Source organism: Miniopterus schreibersii (genome assembly GCF_964146895.1).
Source record: "Miniopterus schreibersii genome assembly, chromosome: 10".
In the NCBI taxonomy this organism is placed as follows: Eukaryota; Metazoa; Chordata; class Mammalia; order Chiroptera; family Miniopteridae; genus Miniopterus; species Miniopterus schreibersii.
In genome coordinates this window covers 65626082-65653191 of record NC_138110.1, presented here as the reverse complement: position 1 = coordinate 65653191, position 27110 = coordinate 65626082, and the positions used below count along the sequence as shown (strand labels likewise).

Sequence of the window (27110 nt, the reverse complement as noted above, 5' to 3'; positions counted from 1 at the left end):
TTTGGATGGTCCCATTAGCTCTTGACTTTTGAAGTCATGCCAAGTCTCCTGTGAATGAATTGAAATACCCAGAAGCTGAATCCTTTAGATGAGACTCAAAAATATGTCCAGAGTAGCAGGAGACAGATGGAGCAGGAAGGTCTGTTGGCATTGAAGGAGACATGGCTCCCAGGCCAAGCAGAGGTCTGCACACCAGTGGGGAGGCCAGAGTCCTGCTAGTTAATTGCCGGTGCTTTTGCACAGAGCTTCAAGCCCATTAAAGATGTCACTTACCCCTTTAAATAATGTCAGTAAAGACATCCAAGACTTTGATAATAGTGTAAGATTGATTATTAATTAGAACTACCAAATTATACCTCAAATAGAACTCACTTTCTCTTGTGTGTCTGTAGAGCATATATAAGAGTTGATCATATAATAGGGAAATGATTCCTAGACTGGAATTTTACCAACCAGTAAAATTTCTAACAAAATTAATAACACAAGAGGATTTCCAATTGTTTTTGTGTTGCTTTGTGAAATATTCTGTAATTATTTTATAACAGGCAGCACTTATTGAGCCTATGCATCAGTGCCATACATAACACTTGCACATATTATAAATCAAGGTAGGTATCAGTGTTGTCCCCACTAATGAAGCCGAGGCACAAAGATGCAAAGTTAGCTGCCCAGGACCACACAGCTCATAAGTGGCTGGGATGGTTTTCAAAACCCAAATAGCCTGAGGAGAACTTAATCCTGCCTCTTTGTGTTGAACATGATGTACCAATGAAGTGGATCCTGGCATAATCATAACCCATATATTATTACAAAATTAAGTTATGTGAAAATATCCAGGATTGTTCTTAATTTTCTAATTTGGCTGAAGGTTGGGCAATACACACACCAGGTGTGGTGTGTAGAAGGCATGTAAGAGTGTTCATCCAGTGAAGTACAGTAAGTTCCCAAAAGGAGAAATTGTATTTACCATCATACAGTTAATTTAGAAATCAGTAACAGAAGGGTGAACAAAACCCCCAACTGGCTCAGAATCCAAAAAACAGAAAACGAGAGTTTTCAATAACTTCTAGTCAGTTATTTATAACTTATTTATTGAAACTCCAGAATTGCTTATAATTTAGAAAATGCCAATGGGAACAGCACTGATCACACTTGGCAGAGTAGTCAGAGTTGTTCTTGAGAAAATGCATAACCTTAAAGGGCAAGTACATGAAGAGCTATCTCTAGAAACTAGAAAAATAGGATAAAAAAACGAGCCAGTGGAGGCAGGGGGAAAGAATTAATAGGATACAAGGAATATGAGGGAAATAGAAGTGATAAATCTAAAAGGTGCTCTCTGGAGAGTATAGAGACCGACCCCCTGGCAAGACTAATCGAATGAGAAGGCCATGTGCACACAGATAAAGGGGTAAGACCGCAGATCCGGGGGATGAGTTCAGTCTATGCTTCCTGCCCCTATTAAAGTGAAATGGGTGGTTTTCCAGAGAAGCATCCATAACCAAAATTGACTCCTCCTAACCGTTGGGGCTCCTCAGACTTGGTCCTGGGCCGCCTCCTCTCCAAGTGCTTTCCCCCTAGATCATCTGGTCCATGGCGTCAGCAAACACCTGTAATGCTGGTAGAGCAGAATGGGGGGCATAGAAATAGAACCAAGAAAAAATTCACATATAGTATATGATACAGTCATATTTTAAACCAGTGGGAAATGGAAGAATTGTATAGAAAAATTAGATAATTATTTGGAAGAAAATTAGATTCTTAGTTTATATCAAATCATATTCCAGCTAAATTAAGACTTAAGTAGAGAAAATAAAACTATAAAAGTACTAGGAGAACACCTACATAAACATTTAATCAGGAAAGATAGGGAAGATCTTTAAGCAGATATTGAAAAGAGAACGATTGATGGGTTTTACTTCTGATTCATTTAAAACTCATATCAAACCACCATTGAAATTGAATTATAAATGAATCTGGGAAAAGATTTACAACAAATTATACAAGAAAGGCTAATGTCTCCAATTCATAGTATTTCACTAATTAGAGCCCCAGTGGAGCAATGGATGAAAGATGTATGAGCAGCCATTTAACAATAAGAGGAAATACAAATAGCTCATTAGTGTTTTAAAAGGGTTGCCCTCCCTACGCTCTTATCAAAGTGCCTATTCACAGGGATTCCGTAGGCAGTGGGGGCAGTAGGTTGTACAATGTGGATCCCTTAGTCACTGCAATAGAAGTAGCATTTAGACACACATTTCATAGGGGAGGATAAATATCGTGACATTTCTAACTCCATGCGTAGGTCCTTGATGGCAACTGTTTTTTTCTTGAGAAAACTTTTTGTTTACTTTTGTTAGGGATAATTTTAAACCTATTAAAAAGTGGAGAATAGTGTAACAAGCCCTCCTGTACCATCACCAAATACTCAAGAGAAGTCTCATCTGTGTCCCCCCAAACATTTAAATTCTAGCCATTTGAAATTTAACAGTAATTAAACAAGGAAACCTAAGGCAAGGTAATTCCCATCCTCAAAAAATTTGCTCATGATTAACTAGTAAAAAGTTAATATTTATCCTTTCATATTTTTGTTGTTTATGCATAAACACAAGCATATGGACTTACACAGTTTGCCATTATATTATTTTATAATTTGATTTTCACCCCAACATTTTTTGTTGGACCCACCTTTCTAAGACTGTTTAGATCTATTTCATTCTTTGTAGAACTGCACAGTGTTAAATAGTATGAAAGAGCCTATAATTTATTAACCCATTCCCCAGTTGATACTCATGAATGTTATGTAACGTATTTGCTGTTGCAAACAATGCTGAACTAAATAATTCATATATAAAGAATGAATGTTAAAATGAATGCTGATAAGTTTTTTTAAATTGATGAAATTGGTAGAGATTTTAAAGTATGATAAGACCCTGTGTTGCAAAGAGTAGCAAATGCATGTTCTTGGTCCCTGGGTGGCACTCTATATCCTCCCAACCTTTCTGTACATGTTCAGCAGTTTGTATCAGAAGCTTTTAAATAAGTTATTTACTATTGGGAAGATCCATTCTAGCCCTAGGAACTTGTCATTAGGAGGTACTCAGGCAGGTGCCAGGGACAGGCAATCCGTCACAGTTTCTATTGCTCCCATTGTCACATTGTATGGCAACTGTTATACGAGATGTGCTGCATCTGTGAGATGGGATGCTGAGCAGCCACTAAGGTGCTGGTGCAGATCTCTGTCGAGGTCATGGCATTAATAGGGCTACAAACTGGTTGGGAAGCGGCGTGTAAAGGGTGATTCCACTTTGGGTCAGATGATGACCTGTTTGTGCTTCGAGGGTGAGGATGACTACAGGCAGCCCTATCTCCTTCTCTAACCCCAGGATTACCCATAAATACCCTGGAAATGGAAGCCATTCACAGTTAATAGAACAGAATGCTACGTGGTTGTCATCAGTGGTGGCATGATCTTAAAGATTTTGTCTTCCTTTTTGCTTATCTGCCTTGTATAATTTCCCTGCATTTTAGTGTGCATTTCTTGAATGATATTTATAAGGTAAAAGAAAAGTCAGCAAGCAAACTGAGTGTAAAAGTGAAGTGCAAAGAGCTGGCTGTTGTGGACAGAACCCTGGCCTGAGGACCTGGGGCTCAGATCCTTGTCTCTTTTCTGCTCAGCCAAGGTGTGTGAACATGGGCACATCCCGCACCTCCTGCCTCTGCTGAGGGACCGCCTGCCCCACCTGCCCCATGGGTGTATTTGAGGATGAACATAAGTTAGAAGCAGCTGGGTTTTAGGGTGGGAAGAAAATGGAGCGAGCACACACCTGCCAGTCCACTCACTTTGCGCTGCCAGGTTTGGGCTGAGATCTGGGTGTCCTTCCCTGAATTCTGTATGTTCCTCACCCTTTTTAAAATGTGCTTTGAAGAGTGAACACCACAGTGCAGGTGTAATTGTCGGGTGGGTTGTCACCTGCAGTAGTGATAATAATAGCAGATGTGGGACCTTTTTGGATCTCAGAGTGTTCACTGTGAAATAAATCAGTAGCATTTTTTAAAACTTGAAAATTTCATATTGATCTGAGTTTAAAATAAACCAGTTTTAGTGTCATTGCTATACTGTTTTTGTTGTTGTTAAACTTCACCACCCCAGAGAAACTGGAATAACTTGAGCACTATGCATGTTTTTAGCCTTAAACTTGTACTGGCCTGGTGACCTGTGTTAGGGCAGAGACCCCCATCACTGGGCCAGGGAGGCACCAGTGTAGGCAGGGAGACAGTGGAGCAGCACAGGCCTGTGCTCCAGTCGGCTGCAGTCCACACTTCATTAGGACTGTTACAGTGAAACTGCACTTGACTAGCTGTCAATGGAGCTGATAATTCCAACGATTGGAACTGTGCCCGGGAACAATTAAGCAGCTTTGTTCCCACTGTTCTGCCAACTCTACCTCAGATTATAAGTGAAAGAGCGAGTCCCGATGGGTGATGAAACACATCATTGTGAGCCTTTATTGTTTCAGTGATGGGAATCCATCCCACACCTGCCACGCTCGGGCACTGGACTGATGAGGATGTGTCGGGCCCTGTTGCAAAAGTCACCTGACACCGTTGCCTCCTGTAGGCCTCAGTACAGCTGGGTCAGGAGCTTGGGGCTCAGGGTAAAGGGACTTCTGAGCCAGCCCAGGCAGCCCATATGATTCATGTTGCGAAGTGGTTCAGAGTCCAGGCTATAGAGCTAGACCCCTGGCCCCCACCCACCCTGAAAACTCTAGCGACATGATCTCAGGCTTTTGGCTTTGTCTCTCTAAAGTGGAGCATCACAGAAGCCACTGCCGAAGGCTGAGATGACAGGTGGGAAGACCTTCTCTTAATGTCTGATACAGACCTCTCAGGAATATTATTACTACTGTTGCAATCTACTGTATATAGCTTTCTTAAATATTGAAGCTTTTAGCTTTTTAAAAGTAAATTATGCTCTTTATAAGTAAGTCAGAAAATACAGAAAAGTAGAAAAAAGTTGCATATCATATTGCCACCTGAAGCCAATTCCTATGAGCATTTTGGACCCCATCTTCACTGTTTGCATGTATGTGCGCGCGTGTGTGTACATGCACGCTCATGCGGTAGTTGCTTATTTGTTAGTTAATTTGTGGTTGTATTTACACTTTGCTCTATGTCGTATCTGTCAACCTGTCTTTTTCTCTTACACAGCATAAGCATTTCCATTAGTGTGTACATTCTTTGGGTTTTCTTATTCTGTTAAGGGAAATTTAGCCAAAGCATTTACATGATAACTTTCATTCTGCATCAAGAAATGCTAACAAAAAGAGTTCTTACATCTGTTCAAAACTGGCATTTACAAAAGATATGATTTCCCAAGTAACAGGTAAGAGGACTAGCCGTTTTCTAGAGAAATGAGTTGAACATGCGATCACATTGCCGTTGAAGCTTTGAATAATATTTTAAAACACAGACATACAGCTTTTAAACTAGTTTATTTTTTTCTCTCCTCAGGACAATTTTCCTAGTATTACTGTTTTCTCAATATGCCAGAAATGTTAAATTTCCTCTCCCAATTTACAAATCCAAGAAAGGATGGACTGCGTACAAGTTACAGCTTTTCAAAATGTTCCCTGTAAGTAATTACCTTTCTTCCCCCTCTTGACAGTGTCACCCTTGGTTCATTATGTAAAATGTGTATGTGAAAGGAGGGTTTTAAGCAGGTCTGCTTGGGGGCACTGTGTTTGTGTGGTGACATTGGGTACTGATGACCATCCAAATTGTCACGGATTTCAGGTTTGAAAGTGGTAGAAGCTTCCGATTCTGAAATCCCTTAGGAGGACATTGGCTCTTCCTGGGGCTGAGGGAGGTCTGGTTCTGCATTGCCTCTGCAGGGACATTGTCCGTCACCCTTATTTTATTAGCCAGACTCTGGGTTAAAGTAACTTGTCCTGCTTAAAACTGTTCTCTCTAAACGTGATTCCATTCAAGGAATAGGCTTTCAGCAGGTCTGTTATGGGTTTTTGAGGGGAATACTAACAATAGTGGGTTCTGGGGTGTGACACTTAGACTGTAGGAAGGCATGTGTTTTGCCAGCAGCCACCACCTCCATGGCCTGACAGAGCCTTTTTTTTTTGACCCTCTCAGATCATCCTGGCCATCCTTGTGTCCTGGCTGCTCTGCTTCATCTTCACAGTGACAGATGTCTTCCCTCCTGACAGCACTAAGTATGGCTTCTATGCTCGAACGGATGCCAGGCAGGGGGTTCTTCTCGTAGCCCCGTGGTTTAAAGTCCCATACCCATGTAAGTATTCTGTTGGTCAGGGGCGTCAGGAGCTCATGAAGGCAACTTAGAGGCATTGGAAGTTGGCAGAAGGCTCTGCAGTGGGGAAAGCCTTCTTGTCCTGAAAGTCTTACCATTCTGGTCACTAGAGGATTCAATCCCGAAAGAAGGGAGGTCCTTTCCCTTGAGGGCCATATTAATACACAGAGACTAACCAGCTCCCTTCTCAGGTTAAACAGTTGGTTCTTTTGGTTCCACGAGGGTGAAATCCTAGACCAGAGGTCTCTTGCCAGGTCTGAGGTCTGGTGGCTAGGATTTAAGAGCAGCTCTTAGAAACACAAGTATAGAGCTACGCACACAGGACCCAAGCATCTGAAAGGAGCAGACTTGAGTGGGAGGGCCTGAAGATCAGCAAGCAAACTGCTCAAGCATGATGGAATTTGTATAATCTTTTAATGGGGAGCCGTAATCTTTTTAAATTTGGGCACAGCTGTTCAGAGGTAAACTGATAATCACAAATGGGTGGAAGATGGATCTCAAGTTAAGATTTAAGTTGGGTAACTCTTGGCAAGGTGTGGGGGAGGGCAGTCCCCAGATGAGGTATCATTTGGATTCAGGTGTACCAGAAAGACCCCTCCCAGTAGTTATTAATGCTGGTTTGTTCTGTCGTGAAGACTCCGTTCTGACATTTGGGGTTTAATTAGAGAAGCCTGAGCTTAGTCAGGTTGTGCTAATTTATTCCCCTGTTCATAGCAGTCACATTTTCATATTTTATAATGACAAGGAGAGAAAGCAGGAAAGGCCAAGAATATTAGGATTGGGTCAGAGACAACTGTTGTAAGCATGTTAAATGACGGCGACATTGGCAGTTGTCCTTTCTGTTCTTGACACATTTACACACACTTGAAAAAGTGTAGTCTTTCTAAAATAGCACTCAGCTCATATGGTCTAAGTATGTATGTATACCTCTCTTTTTTTTTAAACAGAGTTCATAAACATATAACCTGAGATAAAGTGAGATTAAAAGCCAGTTGTTGAGGCAGTCAGGAGGAGGCCTGGGAGGGCAGGTGGGAGGAGGCCCCCACAGCACATGCTGGGTGGTCCCCGCCTGCGCAGGCGGCTCCTGAGATGAACACGAACAGGTGCAGGTGGGCTCCTCCGGAGAAGCGGCTATGCATGTGCTGAGAGACAGCTGTCTGGCTCCTGGTCACGCCATCCCCTGATTGCTGGAGCTGCTCTGCTGCCAAAGTTCTTCTGGGAAAAGCTACCCCAGAAAGCCAGAAGCATGTAGTCTTAAGTACTCTCTGATGATTTTGCTTAATTTGGAGTCTGGTTTTCAAATATGTCTGTCTTTATGTTTTCTGTCTTAGCATGCTAAGAATTACCTGAACTGGCTATTAAAATATAGACTTGGGCCCGGCCGGGCATGGCCCAGCGGTTGAGCATCGACCTAGGATCCAGATGATTGGGGTTCGATTCCCGGTCAGGGCACATGCCCAGGTTGCGGGCTCGATCCTCAGTCGGGGGCATGCAGGAGGCAGCCGATCAATGACTCTCTCATCATTGATGTTTCTATCTCTCTCTCTCCCTCTCCTTTCCTCTCTCTGAAATCAATAAAGATATATATTTTTTAAAAAAATACAGATTTGGGGCCCAAAATATCAAGTGCTGAGGCTGAGAAACTCTGCTGTAAAGTAACAACATAAATTAAAGGTTCTAGTTAAAAGGTGAGATAAAATAACAGTAAATATAGAAGGCTGGAAGCCAACAAGGTTTTAAACATATATAATCTGAAAAAAAAGGGGTCTAAAATTTAGAAGGTAACAAATTTAAAATGTTGAAGTAGATGGAATAAGGATTTTATAAATCAAAATGAAGGACTTCAAGCACATGGCGGGAAAAATTAGAAAACAGTAAGAGTAGAGTCTAAGAAAGTAAAAGGCAATTTCTGAAAAAATAGTAAATGGCAAAATGAAGTAAAAATTTCTCCCCTAAATCAAGACACTAAAATGAAACCACAACATGACATCAGCAACAAGGTAACCATATAAAAGATTATTTTAAAAATACAGAATGTTGCTTGATAAATTATCTGCATGATAAAATTTTATTCCAAACCCTCCCGGAGATGTTGACCAAGCCCGTTGCGGGTGGACATAGAACATGCTGAGCGGTTGCCGGTGGGCGCGCATCTTGACACCCTGACCATGGGCCTCTGCGTCCTCTGTCTGCTCCCATGGATTAAAGTAGCCCAGGTGGGAGCAGTTCTGCCCTCGTCCACACTCCAGGCATATCCTGCACATCTTACTTCATGTGTCATTTTTTTCTTCCCAAATCCCAGGTTGCTCCCCATTACCTATGAGACAGAGGCCAAGCGCCTCTAGGTGGCGTGTGGAGCCCTTCCTAAACCTGCCTGTCCCACGCCACAGGCGCCCTCTGCTGAGCACCAGCCCATTCCTGTGCGCCTGCTTTGCCCACCTGCTGACGCTAGAACCCCTCTCCACTCATCTCTTGCTCTCCAGACCCTCCCTGGACAGGGACTGTCCCCTTCCTGACTTCCTAACTTCCACTCGTTGTGACCCAGTTTGGGTTGCCTTCTTTTGATATCTAGCCATTGTATCTAGATCATGTAGTGTCTGTTCCCCAAACTACCTTGGTGGTCCCTGCCCAGGAGACCATTTTATCTGTCCATCTCTTCTCATTGCTGTTTTCTTGCTGATTGTATTATAACTAATAGTTCAAGGGAAGAAGGCCTAGGTACTTTTTCAAAGAAACCTGTTCACTCTACCGGTGAAAGGTCCTCATGCTATTTTTATTAAATGAGATCTATGGCTTTGAAAGAGATTTATTTTCCTTTTAAGGTACATCTAATGAAGAATTAATTAAATCCAGATACTCAAATTTAAGCTACCTGGGGACTTCTCCTAAAGGAAACTATTTAATTTTCCATAACATGGTTTACTAAATAAAAAATATAAAAATGTTGCTATAACACTAGAGAAGGGTTATCTGTATCTGTGTCATCCTTTGTTGTTGGGATTTAAATTTAGCTGGTGACTTTTTGCTGATTTTCATTCATTTGATGCCATCCCCAGAGCAAGAGTACCATTAGTTTGTACCACAGTTTGCACAGCAGGGTTAAAAATCCTCATACAGCCTGGCGAGGCTTGGCTTAGCTGTTGAGCATCGACCTAGGATCCAGGAGATGGAGGTTTGATTCCTGGTCAGGGCACATGCCCGGGTTGCGGGCTCGATCCCCAGTCAGGGGTGTGCAGGAGGCAGCCGATCAATGACTCTCTCATCGTTGATGTTTTTCTCCCTTTTCCGCTCTCTGAAATCAATAAAAATATATTTTAAAAAAACCCTCACAGAAATTTTTATCCCAACACAGCAGGCTGTTTAAATTGTAATTTAGAAACTGGCTTTCAATCAGGAAGAGAAGCATCTACCTCTTTCTGCCAAACAGTGACTTTTCATACGGACATAGAGCAGACCAATTTTGTTACAGTCATCTTTGTCTGACTCAGGAACTTCCCAGACATCTAGCCACTGGTAATGTCAGTTAAAAAAGTTTCCTCGAGAATCTGAGCGGATCTTGTCCTTGGACATTCTGAATGACTCGGTGTGATAACTTTTGCCCACCCCTCTAAGAAAGTGAGGATTTTGCATTTGTCTTCCCTCCACAGTTCAGTGGGGACTGCCCACCATCTCTGCGGCTGGTGTCATTGGCATGCTCAGTGCTGTTGTCGCCAGTATTATCGAGTCTATCGGGGACTACTACGCCTGCGCAAGGCTGTCCTGTGCCCCACCGCCTCCCATCCATGCAATAAACAGGTACGTTCCTGAGAAAAGGAGTAGTTCATTGGGCCCACCACCTCGTCTCTTTACTTTGGTGTGGACAATCTTGGAGAAGAACCCAGGAGTTTCAGTGTGGAGGCAGCAAGATCAGGCCTCTCCGTTGGCTGTTTATCTTTGGATAAGTCACTGCCCTCATTTTCCCCTCATTTTCCTCATTTGTGATACCAAGCAGAATTGTCACCCTTTCTTCCTCACAGTGACAATTGCATAAGACATTCTCTAAGGCCACTCAAGACCTTAAATTCACCAAATGGGCCAGCCACCACCATTGTTTTGCTGGGTTTGGGGTCATGGGTGTATGTGCCCCTTATTCTTGTTTCCCCAGCTGTTCTAAGGGGTAGATGCTGTGTCATCTGTTCATATTTACAATTTGTGTAGATAGATAGGAGCAGGAATAAATGAAGTCTGCAGAATCTAGAGGTTTATGAACTGTGGGGTTTAGGTTCTCAGCACACCTGGTCTTTAGTTTCTGGATGCCAGGAGTGAATTGGACCCTATGGAGGCTGCAGAGAAGATAAAATTGCCCAGATCACCCCACCACCCGATTCCCACCCACCTGCTGCCCTCCAAGAGGGATTGCATATGATGAGATCCAATGGGCTGGTGTCTTAGCATTTCTTGCGTTGGTTCTGTTAGGGGTTAAAGTCCTGGTTTTATGCCTTTCTCCCGTTGAGCTGTTTGTTGCATATGGTTAAATTACTTGTATGTTGATTCTTTTAAAAAGTGTTAATGTTTACAGAATTATAAAGCGTGTCCTTCCTGATGAAACTATATATTAATAGCAAAGCAGTCAAATCAAGGGATGGCCTATGTTTGTCTTAGATCCCAACAAACGGCTGTTTTCTGGCTAAAATCTTTTAATTTGGAATACTGTTTAAACACCTGTGTCTAATATATGGTTCACAGAGGTGCTTCTCAAGGTGGAATGAGCATGGAGATCTGGAGTGGGGCCTGAGACTCTGTCTTGTTCATGCCTCCCAGGGTGTATGGAGGCTGCATGTCTGTGGACTGGGCCTTTGGGTCACAGCCATTTAGAGTGTTCCCCCATTGAATGAATGTTTCTTTTTGCCCCATTCCTTTACATTTTAGGGGGATTTTCGTGGAGGGTCTCTCCTGTGTTCTCGATGGCATGTTTGGTACTGGGAATGGCTCTACTTCATCCAGTCCCAACATTGGAGTTTTGGGAATTACTAAGGTACAAACATTTTTCTAATTAAATGGTTGGGCCACTAAGCGTTGATCCATTTCATTGATTGGTCTGACCACCTGAGTTACACAAGGAAGACCTCCAATTCTGAGATCTTCTCCCCACATTTCCTTTTGTTGTTGTTGTTGATGGGTTTTTGGAATGCTTGTGGAGGTCTCTCCTCCCTTGGCTGGCCTCGGTCGGCAGGCACTCAGGTGCTATCATTCCTTCATGCATTCTACAAATTTTTATTAAGCACCCAGACCCTGTGCCAGGCTGCTGTTTCAGGCACTTGGGCTACATCAGTGAATAAAAAAGAAACGCATCCCCTCGTTGTGGAGTTTACATTCTAGCAGGGGAGAGCAAATAATAAGCAGTAGGCATACTAAGTATGACAGAAACATGGGGCAGGGGGAGGGGATGAGCAGTGAGGGTGAGTGTTAAAGGGGGTGGTTAAAGGGGGCTAAGCCTCACTGAGAAGATGGCCTAGAGTCAAGGCCTAAGGTAGGCAAGGGAGAGAGGGAGCTGTGCAGGTCCCTGGGGGGTAGACATTCAGGCAGGAGGGCAGGAGGGGACAGAGGTAGATGAGAGCAGATAAAGTCCTCTAGGTAACTGAGGGCCAGGTGACCGGCTCTGTCGGCTGCCAGAGACCCAGTGGACGGGGCGCCCAAGGAAGAGACTATTCATTCGATCTGGTTTTGGTTTTGGTTTTTAAGGATCATTTTGGCTGCTCTGATGAGACTAGACCATAGAAGGCGGGGGGGGGGGGGGGGGGGGGGGGAGGTGGAAACGGGAGACCAGTTAGGAGATGGCATGAGTTCTAGATGAGAGATGATACCACTCATTACAGAAAAAAATTGATCTTCCAGTAAAGAATTAACATGGTTTCAAACCATAGCAGCAGAACCCTCCTCTTTTAGATGAAATTGGTTGTGGAGTGAGTGGATGAGACAAGCCACACAGGTCACTCAGGTTGAACAGGGTCTTGACCCCTCCCCACTCGCCTCTCCTCCCCACCCAACTTCAAACATAGGCATGTGTCCCTGGGGCTGCCCCACTCACAGTCCAGCTTCTGTAAGAAGGCGCTTGCTCCTAGGCCTTTCAAATTTATTACTAGCAAATGAACTTTATACCCAATTGTCTAGGGCAGCGATTTTCAACCTTTTCATCTCATGGCACACATAACTAGTTACTAAAATTCTGTGTCACACCAAAAATATATATTTTTGCCAATTTGACCATAAAAAAAAAAGGCTGGGGCCTTGTAGAACTTTTTTACCTCTGTGAAATTAGAAATCTTCCCCCCCAGCTCTCCAAGATTCTATAGCCAAATAAAAGGAAGCCAGATACTGAGTTTGGTTAATCTTGACTGTAAATTCAGGTGAGAGGGAGCAGGGGATTCACAGTGTATGCCCAACACATTAGTTGGTTTTCCTGTAAGTTGACAGATCCATCACAGAACTCAGTCTCACGTGTGCAGATGGCTCCACCTGCTGCCTGGTGCTCCTGGTGCAGGGCATGTGAGGGCTGCCTGATGGGAACTTCCTCCAGTGCCACCCCTGAGTCCTGCTGCTGCCAGGGGTGAGAACTGGATACTTCGCACACAGAATGTCTCACATGGACACAGAATGGGCATAAACCACTCGCCCTTTAGCTAGTATGCTGCATGAACCTGTAGACATAGAACTAATCTGAAATAACATCAATGCAAAATTGTTGTGGATGGAGGGACTCTTAGGGGAAGACAGCGTAGTAGGCGAGCTCCCTTTCTGAACCCCTCTGAAAGACCCCAGGAGCAGGGTCACTGTAGGGAGTAAGTGGTGCCGCTCACTGAAGTCCCCTCCTAAAACAGGACTGAGGTGGTCTGTAGAGTAATTATCTTTATTACAGTTTGAATGGAGCCAGCTTATTCTGAAAGGCGACCTGCCGGCTCTTTTCAGTGACCTGTTTATTATCCTCCTGAATCCCTTTGAACCACTTTCCTCAGGCAAAGGCTACACCCATCCAAGGGCATCGTCAGCCCTGGAGTCGGTTTGCATTGCCTTGTGTAGATGGTACAGTCCAGCCATCTGCACAGCTGCTTTCGTGGGGAAGTGGGACTTGCAGCAGAAATTTCTCTGTGGCCTGAGCCATGCAGCTGATGGGAGATCCTGTCCAGAAGAAAGGAGGCCCAGGTTCTGGGCTGTGTTCTGACTCTTGTCCAGCTGAAGAACTTGGGACGGTCACTTTCTTGAGTAGAACTGAGGTCTGAAACCCAACAATTCTAGAGCCAGATCTGTACTCTCCAGTGTAGTAGTCAGTAGCCACGTGTGGCTATTTTAAGTTTAAATTAGTTAAAATTTAGTTCCTTGGCCACACTAGCCACATTTCAGGGGCTCAGTGGTCATTTGTGCATAGTGGCTGCCATAGGAAAGCATAGATACTGAATATTCCCATCAGTGCAGAAAGTTCTGTCTAATGGCTCTGGTCTGGGCCCCTGTATCAGAATTCCATACAGAAAGAGGGTGATCCATGGCTCTTCCAAAGAGTCTGCCTCCATTTCCTGGCAACTCTTATAGTAGCTATTTATCCAGTTATGGAATTCCATGTCCATGGACACTAACCTGCTTGATCAGGAGTTGAGGCTGCTTCCCCCGTTGTGTTCTGAAGTCCTGAGGGGTCAGAATGCACACTCCTCTGCTGACTCTGTGCCAATGTCTGTCCCACAGAGAGGGGCAGACATGGCAGGAGGTGGCTGCTTTGGGTTCCAGCCCTGGCTCCATCACTTTCTCCCAATGTTACATCATCTCTCTGAGTCTCCATGCCCGTGTCACCAAGATAGCATGCAAGGCACCAGAATTAATAACTTGATGTGAAGCACTTAGCAGAGTCCCGCATGTGGTGGGTACACAGTAAGCTATAGATCTCGCCTTTATATGATATTGTCAAGTGAACTCAAAAAGAGCTGGAGACTTTGGCTAGAAATAAATGGTAAGGATTTATTCAAGGGTCTCAGAGTTTGTAGATAGGGGACGCAGCTAAGCAGAAACCCAGAAGTGTTCTGAAAAAGAAAGAACAGTTAAGAGTTCTTACAGTAAAAACTGTATTCTTGAGAATTATCAGTCCTGCACTCTTAGCTCTAGGATTGGTCCAGGATGATCCCAGGAGGTGTGGTCACACCTGATGGTCAGGATAATGGATGTCAGGTGGTCTGGATACAAGAGTCCTTCAGGGGGTCATCAGAGGGATATCTGGAGGTCTGGTATATGTCCAGATGCACATCCAGGCATTGATGCAAGACTGGAAAGTTCAAAAGTTTAAGCTCCCAGGCTAATTAGAACAAGAATAGACTCATTTCCTCAATGCCTCAACCAACTTGATATTAATAATTTGGTAGCTCAGCTGTAGCGACTGTGTATTATTTCTTCATTCTGTTCCTCAGTATTTAGCTTAAAGTTTATTTCTGGAAACAGAGTAACCCCCCATGTCCCCAGCTACAGTATTCTTGGTGGTGTCCAGAGGAAGGTCATGTCTCCTTTGCTGCATTCCACACTGTGGAAAGCCTTTGGAAAGTCAGAAATAGTGGCCCCATAGGCAGAGCTGAAGTTCAGGAAGGAGGTCAGGAGGGAAAAAAGGCTCTGTGTCAGCATTGGGAAGCAGGGATTTTATTTTATTTTAAGATTTTTTTAATTGAATTTTAGAGAGGGAGAGAGTGAGAGAAACATTGATGTGAAAGCGAAGCATCGATTGGCTGCCTCCTACTGGGGATTGAGCCCACAACCCTGACCAGGAATCAACCAGCAACCTGCACCCTTTCCGTGTAGGGCATGACACCCAACCAACTGAGTCACACCAGCCAGGGCCAGGCAGGGATTTTAGAGGTGTGTTTGGAACATTAGTATACAATAGGCACTCAGTTAATATGCATTGAACAAAAGAATGGCTCCATTGCCTCTTTGTTTTTTGTTCTTGTTTGATTTTTTTTTTTGTCAGCATCTAAGGCAGATCAGCCTTCCATGCATGGTTTTCATGTAGGATTTATTGTTTCAGGCATCCCTGGGGCCAGCCTGGCCCTTCCCCTGCACACCTGCAGGGCTGCCTGATCCTGCTGGGAGGTGGTCTTTGCACAGGTGGTTTCTTCTGCCTGAATGCTCTTCCTCCAGTGAACTCTTACTCATCCCTCAAGACCATCTCCAGAGACCCTTTTCCAACTCTTCCGTTTTTCTTTCCACTGGGCTCCCACACAGAGTAACAGTCGCAACAGTATAAGACTTTCATCATAAGCCTGTGACTTACTCATCTTTGTATCTGTCCCCCACCCCCCGGTCTAACAAGTGCTAGTCACATAGTAGGCCCTTAAAATGTTTGCTGAAAAATGAGCCATTTATAAATGAAAGGGTTCTTTATCATGTAGTACAGCTAAGCATAGGTCATTTTTACTGGATTCGCCAGTTTCTTGGCCTTTTTCTCTGTTCTCTGCTTCCCTGCCCTTGGTGCTGTGTGGGAGGAGCCGTAGATTGAAACAGTGGAGGCTGGGCTCTAGTCTCAGCCGTGACTGATCCTAGCTGGACAGCAATCTGCATAGTGAGATTCGACTCTGACTCTTAATCAATTGATCCTTGGGTCCCTGGAGAAGCTGTTGAACGCTCTAGCCCAGTACTGTCCAGCAGTGGGGCCAGTGTTCTGCACCTGTGCGGTCCCAGGTGGGGCCACCAGTCACAGGTGCCTGCGGAGCACTTGAAATGTGATGAGTGCAACTGAGGGACTGGATCTTAAGTTTCATTTCACTTTAATTAACTTAAGTGTAAATAGCCATCTTCTCCTCACTGTAAGTCATACTTAAAGCCAATGAACATTCCCCCAGATATTCTGGAACCTCTTATGTGTCAGGGTGTTTTCTTGGGAGAGGCAGCACAGAATAGGAGCCAGAACGCAGGATTCTTGGACCCAGTGCCAGCTCCACCTCTGCTACCTGGGTGCAGTGGGCTAGATGGAAGCTTTTAGAAGGCAGAGATCAGATTTAACAGATAAAGGTGAGACCACATTGAAATGATAAGAAGTGGTGCTGCAGAAGCCCAGAGTGTGGCAGGGGGAGGGGGGATCCAAGCCTTGGAATCAAGGAAGGCTTTACAGAAGAGGTCACACTTGGGTAGTGTTTTAAAGGATGTGTCTGGGAACTAGCCAGCAGGGGGATGTGGGGAAGGGTATTCCAGAGAAACAGGCCTGGGTCTGCCTGGTACCCTGAGGGGCAGGCAGTAAGCCCCCAGCATGACTGGGGCTGGACCTGGCTGGAGGGACAGGACAGGGAGCTTGCTGGTGGGCTTGACTCCCTTGGGAAGAGCCTGAGAAGTGTGTTTTAATTCATGAACACTAGAGGACTTACGCAGAGGACTGACCTCCCAAATCAGTGTGTTAGAAAGATCCCTCTACCTCCGGACAGAGGACGGAGGAAAGGCCAGAGGCAGCAGGCCCAGGTGGGAGGCTGTCAAATAGCCTGATGCATGCCAGGTGCTATTCAAACTATTTTACATGTTATCTCATTTAATCCTTAAAGCAAGACCACAGGTTTAGAGAGATGAGGATTCTGCCACCCAGAGAGGTGAAGTAGCTTGCCCGGGTCGCATGGCTGCAGGTGGAGTCACGTGACAGCCAGGCAGCGGGCTCGAGAATTCTGCACTTTGCCCTTTAGGCTGTGCCACCTCTAATGGGAAAGACACCGTGAGGGGAGGAGGTTCCAGAAACATTTGGGGGTTTTGTCTAACTCAGGGTACAGGGAGGATAGGGTTGTTGAGGCTGAAGTGCTTTGGGGTGGGTTAGCTTGGCGAGTGAAGAACCCAAAAGAGCAGCAGAAGCAAAAGGTAGCTCTTACATTTTGCGTTTGAGACACAGAGCTCGTCTCAGCCAGTGACGGCGGGCATTAGACCCCCAGGACCTGAGTGCGGGAGCAGGTCCACGCTAAGGGGACAGCATCCAGGGCCAGAGAAGCAAAAACTAAGTGCTTGCCCCTCTTCCCCCCCAGGCAAGGGAAGGAGAAGGGGTCCAATGGGAATGAGGGAAGGTGTTGGGAATCTTTTTACTCTAGGTGGTTTATAGTAATTTATAGTGATTGTACACTGAGATCAGTTATTATGAAATGAGACTCATTTCTCTTAACTAAATATTTAAAAAGTAATCTAGATTTTGAATGAGAGCTTTGTCATATTTACTCCAAGGGGCCCAGGGAATTCACGTTGAACTGAACACCTGTCTCTGCCTCTGTGTCCTGCAGGTCGGCAGTCGCCGGGTGATACAATACGGGGCCGCCCTCATGCTCGCCTTGGGCATGATCGGGAAGTTCAGCGCCCTCTTCGCCTCCCTTCCAGACCCTGTGCTTGGCGCCCTCTTCTGTACTCTCTTCGGTAAAATTCCATTTCCTCGAGGCGGGCTTCCCCTCTCATGCGCCTTTCCTTTCTTCCTATTTGCTACCTTTTCATAGGAATTATGGTTTCATAGGAATTATGTTAAATCTCCTCAGTAAGATTGGAGGTAACAATAAATTTCTATTTTATAATACAAAAGGAGAGACCCTTAAAACATAAAAACCTACATCACTCTTTGAGTTGAATTTATGTTGAAGGTACAACCAGAGGTAGCATATTTGGTCCAGGAAACATAAGATGACATAATCTCTTTAATTTTTGTTTAATTGGTGATTTAACTCAACCTCTCTTACCCTCTGAATGGGCTGTTTAAAACAGACCATTTTTATAATGGATCTCTGTTTGGTGTCTGTGCCAATTAGTTGTTGTAATCAAGAACCAGATATTTGGGTGGACTTCTCAATTTAATAGGAATGTTTGCATAAAGGTTTCAAGGGGAAACCAATGTCCTTAGTTTTCTTCTTGGTCTAAAGAAAGCCTTACAGCCTACGGCCTTACAACTGTGATACTTACACCCCTGAATAAGCCCAGCAACCAGGTGGTCACATTCTGAGCTCCGCCCCCCCCCCCCCCCCCAGACAGCTGTGAGTCATCTGTCATCCATGTGAGTTACTGGAGCTTGCTGTCTGATGTTTTCTCTCTCCAGGAATGATCACAGCCGTTGGACTCTCTAACCTGCAGTTCATCGATTTAAACTCTTCCCGGAACCTCTTTGTGCTTGGATTTTCAATCTTCTTTGGGCTCGTTCTTCCAAGTTACCTCAGACAGAACCCTCTGGTCACAGGTAGGGAAAATGGGCCTTGAATCTCGGGGGGGAGTGGGAACCAGAGCCTCCGGTTTACAAACAGCTCACCACCAGTCAGAGAGGACTTTGGAACTTCAGGATTGTCTTGGTGAATGCTCATCTGTGTGTTTCATTTGAATCGCACTTTGCTGCAGTTTATCTGGAAGCCCTTGCACTTCCCACAGGAGCTGGCTGTGCATGTAACTAACATGTATGTCCCCCTTCCCCACTCCCTTTTCCCACCAGGACCCGCTCCTTTGGGAGAATGCCTCTATGTAAAACCTTTTGATTTCTCAGACTAAGGCTCTATTAAAGTGTATAATTTCTTGAACTCTACAGACTTTGAAATACTTGTTTTTCTACAGGGATTATAGCTACTTTGAATTCAAGATTACCCTTTTAGGCCCTTTCTTTTCAATTTAATTCCTCAATGTCATGAAGAGGAGTAAAGGGGAGCCATCTTAAAAAGCTATTGCTGCCAGCATTTTATAGAATTGGGGACTATTTTATATGTATGTATATATATATGTGTTTTTTGAAGTGAAATTCATGTAACATAAAATCGACCATTTTAGTGTGAACAGTTTACTTTCATTTTAGTATGTTCACTATGTTATATAGCCACCACTTCACATCGAGTTTTTAAAACAATCTCATCACCCAAAAATAAAAGTCCTTGACCATTAAGAAGTTAATCCCTGTTGCCTCTCTTCTTCCAGCCCCCGCAGCCAGCAACCTGCTTTCTGTTTCTGTGATTTTCCTATTCTGTATATTTTGTATAAATGGAATCATGTGATGTGTGACTTCTTGTGTCTGTCTGTTCTCGCTCAGCATAATGTTTTCGAGATTGATTATGTTATAGCATGTATAAGTATTTCATTCCTTCTTATGGCTAAATAATAACCCCATTGTATGTTTATACCATAATTTGTTTATCCATTTATTCAATGAAGGACATATGGGCTGTTTCCACCTTTTGACTGTTGTGACTAGTGCTATTATGAAAGTTGGTATGCAGTATAGTCTTTATTTTATTTTTCAATTACAGTTTATGTTCCATACAGTCAGTTCTCATTCTTGGTGGTTATGTTCCCTGAGCACGGACTTAGCAAATCCTGACCCATTGTTCCTAGGGGGAGGACACCAACAGCACCATAAATGGTGTCTGAATAGAGTGCATCTGACATGTACTTTCTCCATGAGACACATCACGGCCTCCTTGCAGTTAGGAACGCTAGGTAGCACTTCAGCACAACGCTCAGGGGCCATTTTAACCAGCAAAATCACCAACAAAAACACAGAAACGTGAGAAAAGTGGTACTGCATAGACTGCTAACAGGACATGTGCTTATAGCATGAGCTGAAGCAGAAGGCAGAGTGCCACCTTGTTTGACCTCAGCCCAGAACATGCGTGTTGGGCAATGGGGGGTTTTCACTGCCCTGTGTGTGTCTGTGATGACTGAGTGCATCACAGGTATAAATTTTAGTCTGTAGGCAAATTTACAGATACAGAACTTGGCAGTAATGAGGATTTACTGTGTTGGTTTGAGTAACTGTTTTCAATTATTTGGGTATACACACATGAGTTCATATGTTTTAAATGGGGAAAGTATGTGAACTTCTAATCTCAAGGAGAGTGTTGCTGCTTTTGACATTTTTATATATCACAGCTACATGAGGACATTTTTATAAATCCAGTTGTTTCTATTTAAAAGCTAAGCACAAATTAGTGACTCAGAATTGTGAAAACCACAAATAGTTCCATTGCCTTTTTTATTCACTGTGATTTTCCAGCATTACACAGCCTCTTTTATATCGATTTTTTTTTTTTAAATCTGCAAGCAGCATCTCCAATGGCTTCGTATTTCATTATAGGGTGACATTACACTATTAGATGCTAAGAATTTCCCTTTGATTATTGTTGAAGGTATTCAGAGTAGTTTGGAACATTGTCACACATGAACAACAGGCGTGCCCACTTCCGTGCACCGCGCTCACTGGCCGCTAGTGCCCACCAGTGCTCCTTTCCGAGGCAAGCGCGGGCGTGTCCCAGCCGCACTGACCCCATCGCTGTGCTCTGTTTCTAGGGATAGCAGGAGTTGATCAAGTGCTGAACGTTCTTCTCACAACTGCTATGTTTGTAGGCGGCTGTGTGGCTTTTATTTTGGATAACACCATCCCAGGTATGTGGTATATATCAAACGTGCTTATTACTTATGTGAATTGCTTTTTTGCCAAATAAATACAGGAAGCAGGAGGAGTGAGTCAGTTCAAAGCCATCACTGGTCAAAACTCTTTTCTAAAGTGGTTAAAATGACACTTCTAGCCTTCTTTTATGAATTAGTTTTTTGCTAATACACTTAATATTGTGTTGTTTTCCTACTTGCTGAGCTACTTTTCAGAGAAAGTGGGTAAATTCCGTTCATGTGGTGAAATGGCAGTGGGCTGCCTTGTGCACACTCCAGCCTGCCTGCCCTCCCTGCGCAGCCTCGCCCAGCGCCCTGCAGTTTGGTTTCATTGACTTGTTCACACCCCCTTGGAGCCAGCTGGTAACAGCCTCTGGCACTTCTCCTGCTTAGGGAGCCTGTCCTTTAAATGAGTCCTTCCTAAGGCAGGCGCCAGCCAACTAAGACCAAATGTCAGCAAGTACAGTGGGCACAGGCTGCTGCCAGGATCAGCGATGGCACAGGTAGGGAGGCAGCATTCCTTCAACACCCATAAGCCGTGTATATCAGCTGGTTGATGCCAAGTGTTGGGTGATGGACTAGAATGTGACGTGGGCCTCGCCTTATGGCCTTCTCACCTTCCTACAGCGGGCTGCTGTGTACTGTCGCAGAATGCCACAGACACACCGGTAGGTTCACCTGCCATCCAGGAAGGGTGATGCTTAATCTTGAGCTTAAGGGTCTGACTGAGCTTTTCTCCTCTTAAAAGCCTCAACAAAGAGCTTGCTGGGGAAATGGGGATGAACACTCTGGCAGGAGGAATCACATATATGAATAGTTGGAGGGTGTTAGATTTATGAGGTTCAATAACTAACACCCTCTTTCTCTCCTAAGTCAGAACTAATTGAGGGAGAGGCATAGGAGTCAGAGAGATGGAAGTTAAAGTCAGCTTTGTTACTGAAACACCAAAGGGATGGAGCCGTAGCTTAGTGTAAGAAAATGAGGGTCCTAAATACTGCACCATAAACGCGAGCTTATCACCCAGGCTTGGGCACAGGGTATATTGTTATATATCCTATTGTAGCTGTGGGCAGGCGCTGGAAACATCTGTGAAAAAAGTGCAGGCCTTGCTGAGAGATCTTTCTTCCCTTGCTCACCTGTCAGGGTACAGAGTGGCCCAGAGTGTTAACCAGTGCAAATTCATCCTCGCAGGAGTACAACAAGTGGGGAGTAGAAGAGTGCAGTGCGCGTGTGTGCGTGCGTACGCACACACATACACACTAAAATAGAGTAGAGCGGTATAAAACTCGGCATGTATGGTTTGGGGGGTTGACACAACCTGTTGATGAAGACGTTGTATGTGGTACAGCAAATAATTCTGGGTCCCATTTTGCAAGATCAGATTGGCATTTTAGAGAGAGGTTTTGTTGTTTTTTGCACAGTGTTTGAGAACAGATTTGGGGGAGGGGGTGGTGAGATGGAAGACTGGATAAAATGACCCTGGAAAGCAATGACATGGCCCAAGCCAGACCTCAGCAGTAAAAATTGCAGTAAGCGTATGCATCACATGGAAGGATGGGGTGTGGGAGGCAAAGGCATTGGGAGGTCATTTGAAGGTAGAGCTAGAGGAACATGGATGGATTAGCGACTCTTAGACTTCCGGTTCGGGCACCTGGGTAGCTGAGTGCCATCAAGTGTGCTTTGCTGTCATCCAGCAGGTTCGAGCCATGGGACAGCAGGTTGGACTCTCAGTTGTTGGCAGAGCTGTTAAACTAAACACTCCGTTGCTTTGTCTCGATGTGTGTGCCCCGTAGGTACCCCAGAGGAAAGAGGAATCCGGAAGTGGAAGAAGGGCGTAGGCAAAGGGAGCAAGTCGCTTGATGGCATGGAATCCTATGACTTGCCATTTGGCATGAACGTTATTAAAAAGTACCGATGCTTCAGCTACTTACCCATCAGCCCGACCTTCGTGGGCTACACGTGGAAAGGCCTCGGGAAGAGCTCGAACAGCCGGAGCTCGGATGCGGACTCGCAGGCCACGGTATAGCTGTAGCTTGCCCTGTGGCCCAGCCGCAGTGAGGCATGACCTGTAGTTTCTTGCTGAGTACCAAGCAGTAACATATATGTTTGTATATCTGCATTTACATGCTGCACCCCAGAGCTAAGACAGATTGCAAGTAGTGTTTCTTGTTGTGAGTGGTGATCGTGTCTAATATGGTGTCTTGCCTTTCTCCTTATTTAAGTCCCGACCCCTTACCCTTGAGAACGTCCACTGCTGGCTGTGGTCGCTGAACTTGAAGTTCCTGCCCTCCTGTGGGAGATGTTTGAAATCCACGGCGACTCCTGGTGTTCAGTCCCCCTCCCTCCACCCCATGCTAGCTTTCTTACAGGCCGCCTCGGGGTGCAGGGGCTTTCTGTCCTGGGAGCCCCTGGACCTGCTTGGTTTGGGTTTTGTTTTGTTTTGTTTTTTTGACCTCGGCCTGAACCACAGGAGACCCCCTGTGGTCAAGGGGCACCAGTATCCTCGCATTGTCACAACTGGTCAATTGTGATTCTGTGTTCCCTGATACTCCTGTAGGAGGAGGCTGGTGACCTGGTTGAAAACAGTGACATGGTTACCCTACGCCCTGATCTGTGCTCAGGTAAGGTCTGCACACATAGTATTAGGATGGAAATGAGGGGAAAGGAAAGTACCATGAAGTCAGTATCTGATTTTTAGTGGCTCTCTCGGTGCCACCCGGGCCCAGGCTGGGCCAGTGCATTTCACACTGGCCTCTCTGCACTAGTAGCCGAGACACACTCTCTGACGTTTCTCACTCCTGGTGGCATGACAGTTAGAGAGTGCCACAAAGGGGCACCAACCAGATGTTTATGGGAGTCTTGGCTCTGCTGTCATGTGGATGTCAGTTATTGTCACGTGTCTATAAATACAAGATTTTATTTCTATTTAATGTTATTGACTATAGCAGATTTTTGAAATCAGTGTTTTTCCACGTGACCCCCTTACCTTGCATCCTTATTGTGCCTCACCCACCCCCTCCCATTAAAGAAAGAACCAGCATTTATAAAGCTGTGGACACCATCAGGGAAAGCTGTTGGCATGGCTTGTCAAGGCCAGTAACCATTATTGTGGTTGTGTTTTGTATTGCTTGATACCATGAAAGTGTAAATACTGTAATACCTAATCTATTTATCAAAACTACTGGATCAGAGCTCAGAAACCATGGTTATGTTGTACGTGAATTTGTTTTGTGAAGAAGGGAAGCCAGGGCAGGTGATGAACAGCTGCCGTATTGCAGGGTCCTGTTGCAAGTCTTTCTGGCAGTTAAGGCTTGAGGGGACTTTCTGTGGGTTGCCATGTTGCCTGTCCACTGGGTGTTGGTTTGGCAAAGAGAAAGATAAGATCCCCTGGCCAGATGCTGCCGTTCTTAAGTTACTGCAGAAGGTGATGGTGAGAAAGGCAGCTGGCAGGTCCCCCCTGTTGAGTTCTAAATAAATAACACTAAGTTCTTTTGGGAAGGGGGAGAGGGAGGGGGAGACTTCTGTTGAACAGCCAGAAAAGTCTGAGACAAAGTAGTGAGCTCACTTCATGAGGTGATGCTTCTCTTCCTAAGTGTTCATTGACCTGGTTGAGACTCAAGATGGCAGTGGGTGCTGCTGTCTGCAACAGCAGGACGTGGTCTGGTCCCCAACAGCCTTGTGTCCACAGGGTGCATTTCCTGCCCCCAAGAAAACCAAACTGGGTTGTCTTTGGCATTATTGTGTCATGACAGCCTCCTTGACTACTGGGAAGGTGGGGGGTTTCAAGGCTTGTTCTGGCAAGAACTCTTCAGAGCCACTTCATTGTTTTGCCAAGACCTTATTGCAGATTAAGTAAAGAACTTAGATTGTAAATTACATTTAATTTTGTATGTTCCTTTCTTTTGACGTGTATTTGATGCTTAGTTTCTTTTGAAGCACCCCCGTTAGCCATTTCCATCCCTTTGACTTGGTAAGCTCTCGAGGCTGGCAGCCCTCTGACACTGAGTCACTCTCAGTTCCTTCTAGTTGTATTTTAGCTCAACATCTAAATTTCTCAGCTTTGAAAAATGGGCAAAACCATTACACCTCCCAAAGATTTGCAGTATTCTAGCTCTGTAGGTAAGCAGGACCAAATACCCAAATAAAAGCATCTGAACCATCAGTAATTCAGAAACAAAAAGTTCCCTTTAACTTATCTTGACCAGGCATGTCCAGAAACCCACTCACTCCCTTATGAAACCCCTCTTTGGGTCAGCTTTTACTGGGAGGTTTCAAATCTGTAAGCATTCATATGTGGAGGGAAGCCCTATACCCACACCACCTGTTGGAAAGAGGGGTTTTACCCTTCTTGTTCCACTGGGGCCAACTTGGAGTCTCTGTCCAAGGGAGGGAGTGGAGAGTAGGGACAGCAGGTGGGGAGGAAAGAGGTCAGCCTGACCAGAGGCCCCAGTGAGTCTGCACAGCCTGTGAAATTCACCTTTGCCTGAGTGATTGGAACCTTAGGATGACTAATTTTGCACATGCAGCGCACACCAACCATTTTAGGAAGTGATCCTTCTGCTAGCAGATGTGTGACAGAATGAGTCTAATTGAAAAAAATGTATTCATCTGCTGCTTGGGTTTGAGCATCAACTGCAGGGAAAGTTTGGGGGGGTGCAGTGGCCATGCATGACCTGTCCCTGTGAACTTCCCACTTACACTGTTGGCTTGCATTGCTGGGGTGCACACCCACCAGGCTTTTGGCCAATAGAATGTTTTAAAATATTTTATATGTAAGTGTCCTTGGGCAGGGCATTCAGTCTCCAATTTCCATAGTGAACACCTACCCACCATCTTCACATGTACGTGAGCCATTCTGATGTGGAAAGTAAGTAGAAAGTATTTATAAGGACAGTAGATGTTGCCGTATCCCAGTGGGGGTGGGTAACGGGGACCCTACCACTGGTCTGGTAAAGTATCTAACACAGAATAATGAGAAGTAGCTTTAGTCTTTGTAAGCAATTTTCATTCTCATTTGGGAATTAAACTCCAACTCATTGGTATCAAATCTTTCTTAGGAGGGTGTCAAATGTTAACTTTCAGTGAGTTTGTTGTGATTTATCAAAGCAAGAGAAGTGGCTTAATCAGGTCAGCTGGAATGAAGCATCATGGGTCCTGATGGTTTCCCATTTTCATGGTAACAAATTCACACACAGGATTTGCTTTATACTGTAGAATACTGACTTTCATGATGAGAACTTGGTTTATGCATGAATATTGCAGTATTTCCGTATAGTAAAATAACATTTCTGCCCAGGATAATAGTCTCAGTTTTCCAGGGAGGGAATGATATACTTTTCATGACAATGTCATGTGATGATAGAATTTCTCCATTGATGAATCTCTAGTATGTGTGTATACTTTATTTACCCATGCGTATATTTTATGACCACGAGCTAAGTTGTTATTACTTTAATTCATGTCCCTGCTGAAATACTGGTACTAGCAATTTAGACTTGAAGTTGGCGACTGTAATCTTCCTTAATATTGATGCCACCAAGAACGGCCAGGACAGATAGAAGGTGAGAAAGGAGCTGTGGTGGAAACCTCATTCCAGAACCTGTCTGGCACGAGGAGAGGCAGCATCCTGCAGGCCGCTGTGCTTGGGGTGTGCACTGGGCTGCAGACACCAGGCCTGGCATGGCTGTCACTGGCTGCCCGGTATGTGCACCCAGCCACGCCTCCTGGACACTGTGGCTGGGCAGATGTGCCTGAGCATTGGCAGGCCCATTTCTCCAGGGAGCCACCCCTTGGCTTTGGAGAAGAGCCTGGATTTTCACCTACTGCATGTGTTGTGCTCTGTCCCCCTATGACCTGGACACAGAACAGGACATCTCCCCCCTCTACCCCACCTGCGGTCACAACCCGAGCAGTGCAAGAAGACTGCCTAGTTTTGCCAGCGTTCAGGTTCCGCCCATGGACCCAGAAAGCACATTCGGGCTGGGGATCCCTTTCAGCAGCCTCACACATTCCTGTCCTCCCAGGTTATTCCTGACTGGGCCTCGTCATCACTCTGCATAAGTAACTCGCAGCGTCCTTAGAATTGCCGTGCGTGTTTTCTGGCATTTAGGACACCCTCACCGGCGTGGCCATCTTACTGACAGTCCAATCTTACCCTTTTTCCTTTGTTTGTAACAACCTTTGTTGACTCGTTAATAAATTTCTGACTGTTCTTAACACGGTGGGGATGCCTATATTTTCCTTGAGTTTTTGTGACTGACTTTGGCTATGTACCTTTTCGGGATTTTGTTTGTTTTTTTATTTTGCATACCGAGGGTATTTAGGGTGGGGTTGTTTTTGAGATGTGTAATTCTTTTACGGAGTTTTTAAAAAGAATTTTCATATTGTTTTTCTAACATGGCCTCATTAAACGTTTAAG

General features: G+C 44.8%; 1 protein-coding gene across 2 annotated transcripts in view; it reads left to right on the top strand.

Annotated features, from left to right (window-relative positions):
• Positions 1-26908, top strand: part of SLC23A2 (solute carrier family 23 member 2) — a 104940-nt gene extending 78032 nt beyond the window's left edge. For both annotated transcript variants that reach the window (XR_013999622.1, XM_081148712.1), the window contains 8 exons: positions 5512-5632; positions 6145-6301; positions 9967-10114; positions 11228-11333; positions 17572-17701; positions 18369-18506; positions 20594-20689; positions 22486-26908. Coding sequence is in view for 1 of the 2 variants with exons in the window: in XM_081148712.1 (XP_081004838.1) it covers positions 5512-5632; positions 6145-6301; positions 9967-10114; positions 11228-11333; positions 17572-17701; positions 18369-18506; positions 20594-20689; positions 22486-22718 (1129 nt within the window). In the remaining variant the exon portion in view is untranslated. The remainder of the gene's footprint in view (positions 1-5511; positions 5633-6144; positions 6302-9966; positions 10115-11227; positions 11334-17571; positions 17702-18368; positions 18507-20593; positions 20690-22485) is intronic.
• The last annotated feature ends 202 nt before the right edge of the window (positions 26909-27110 follow it).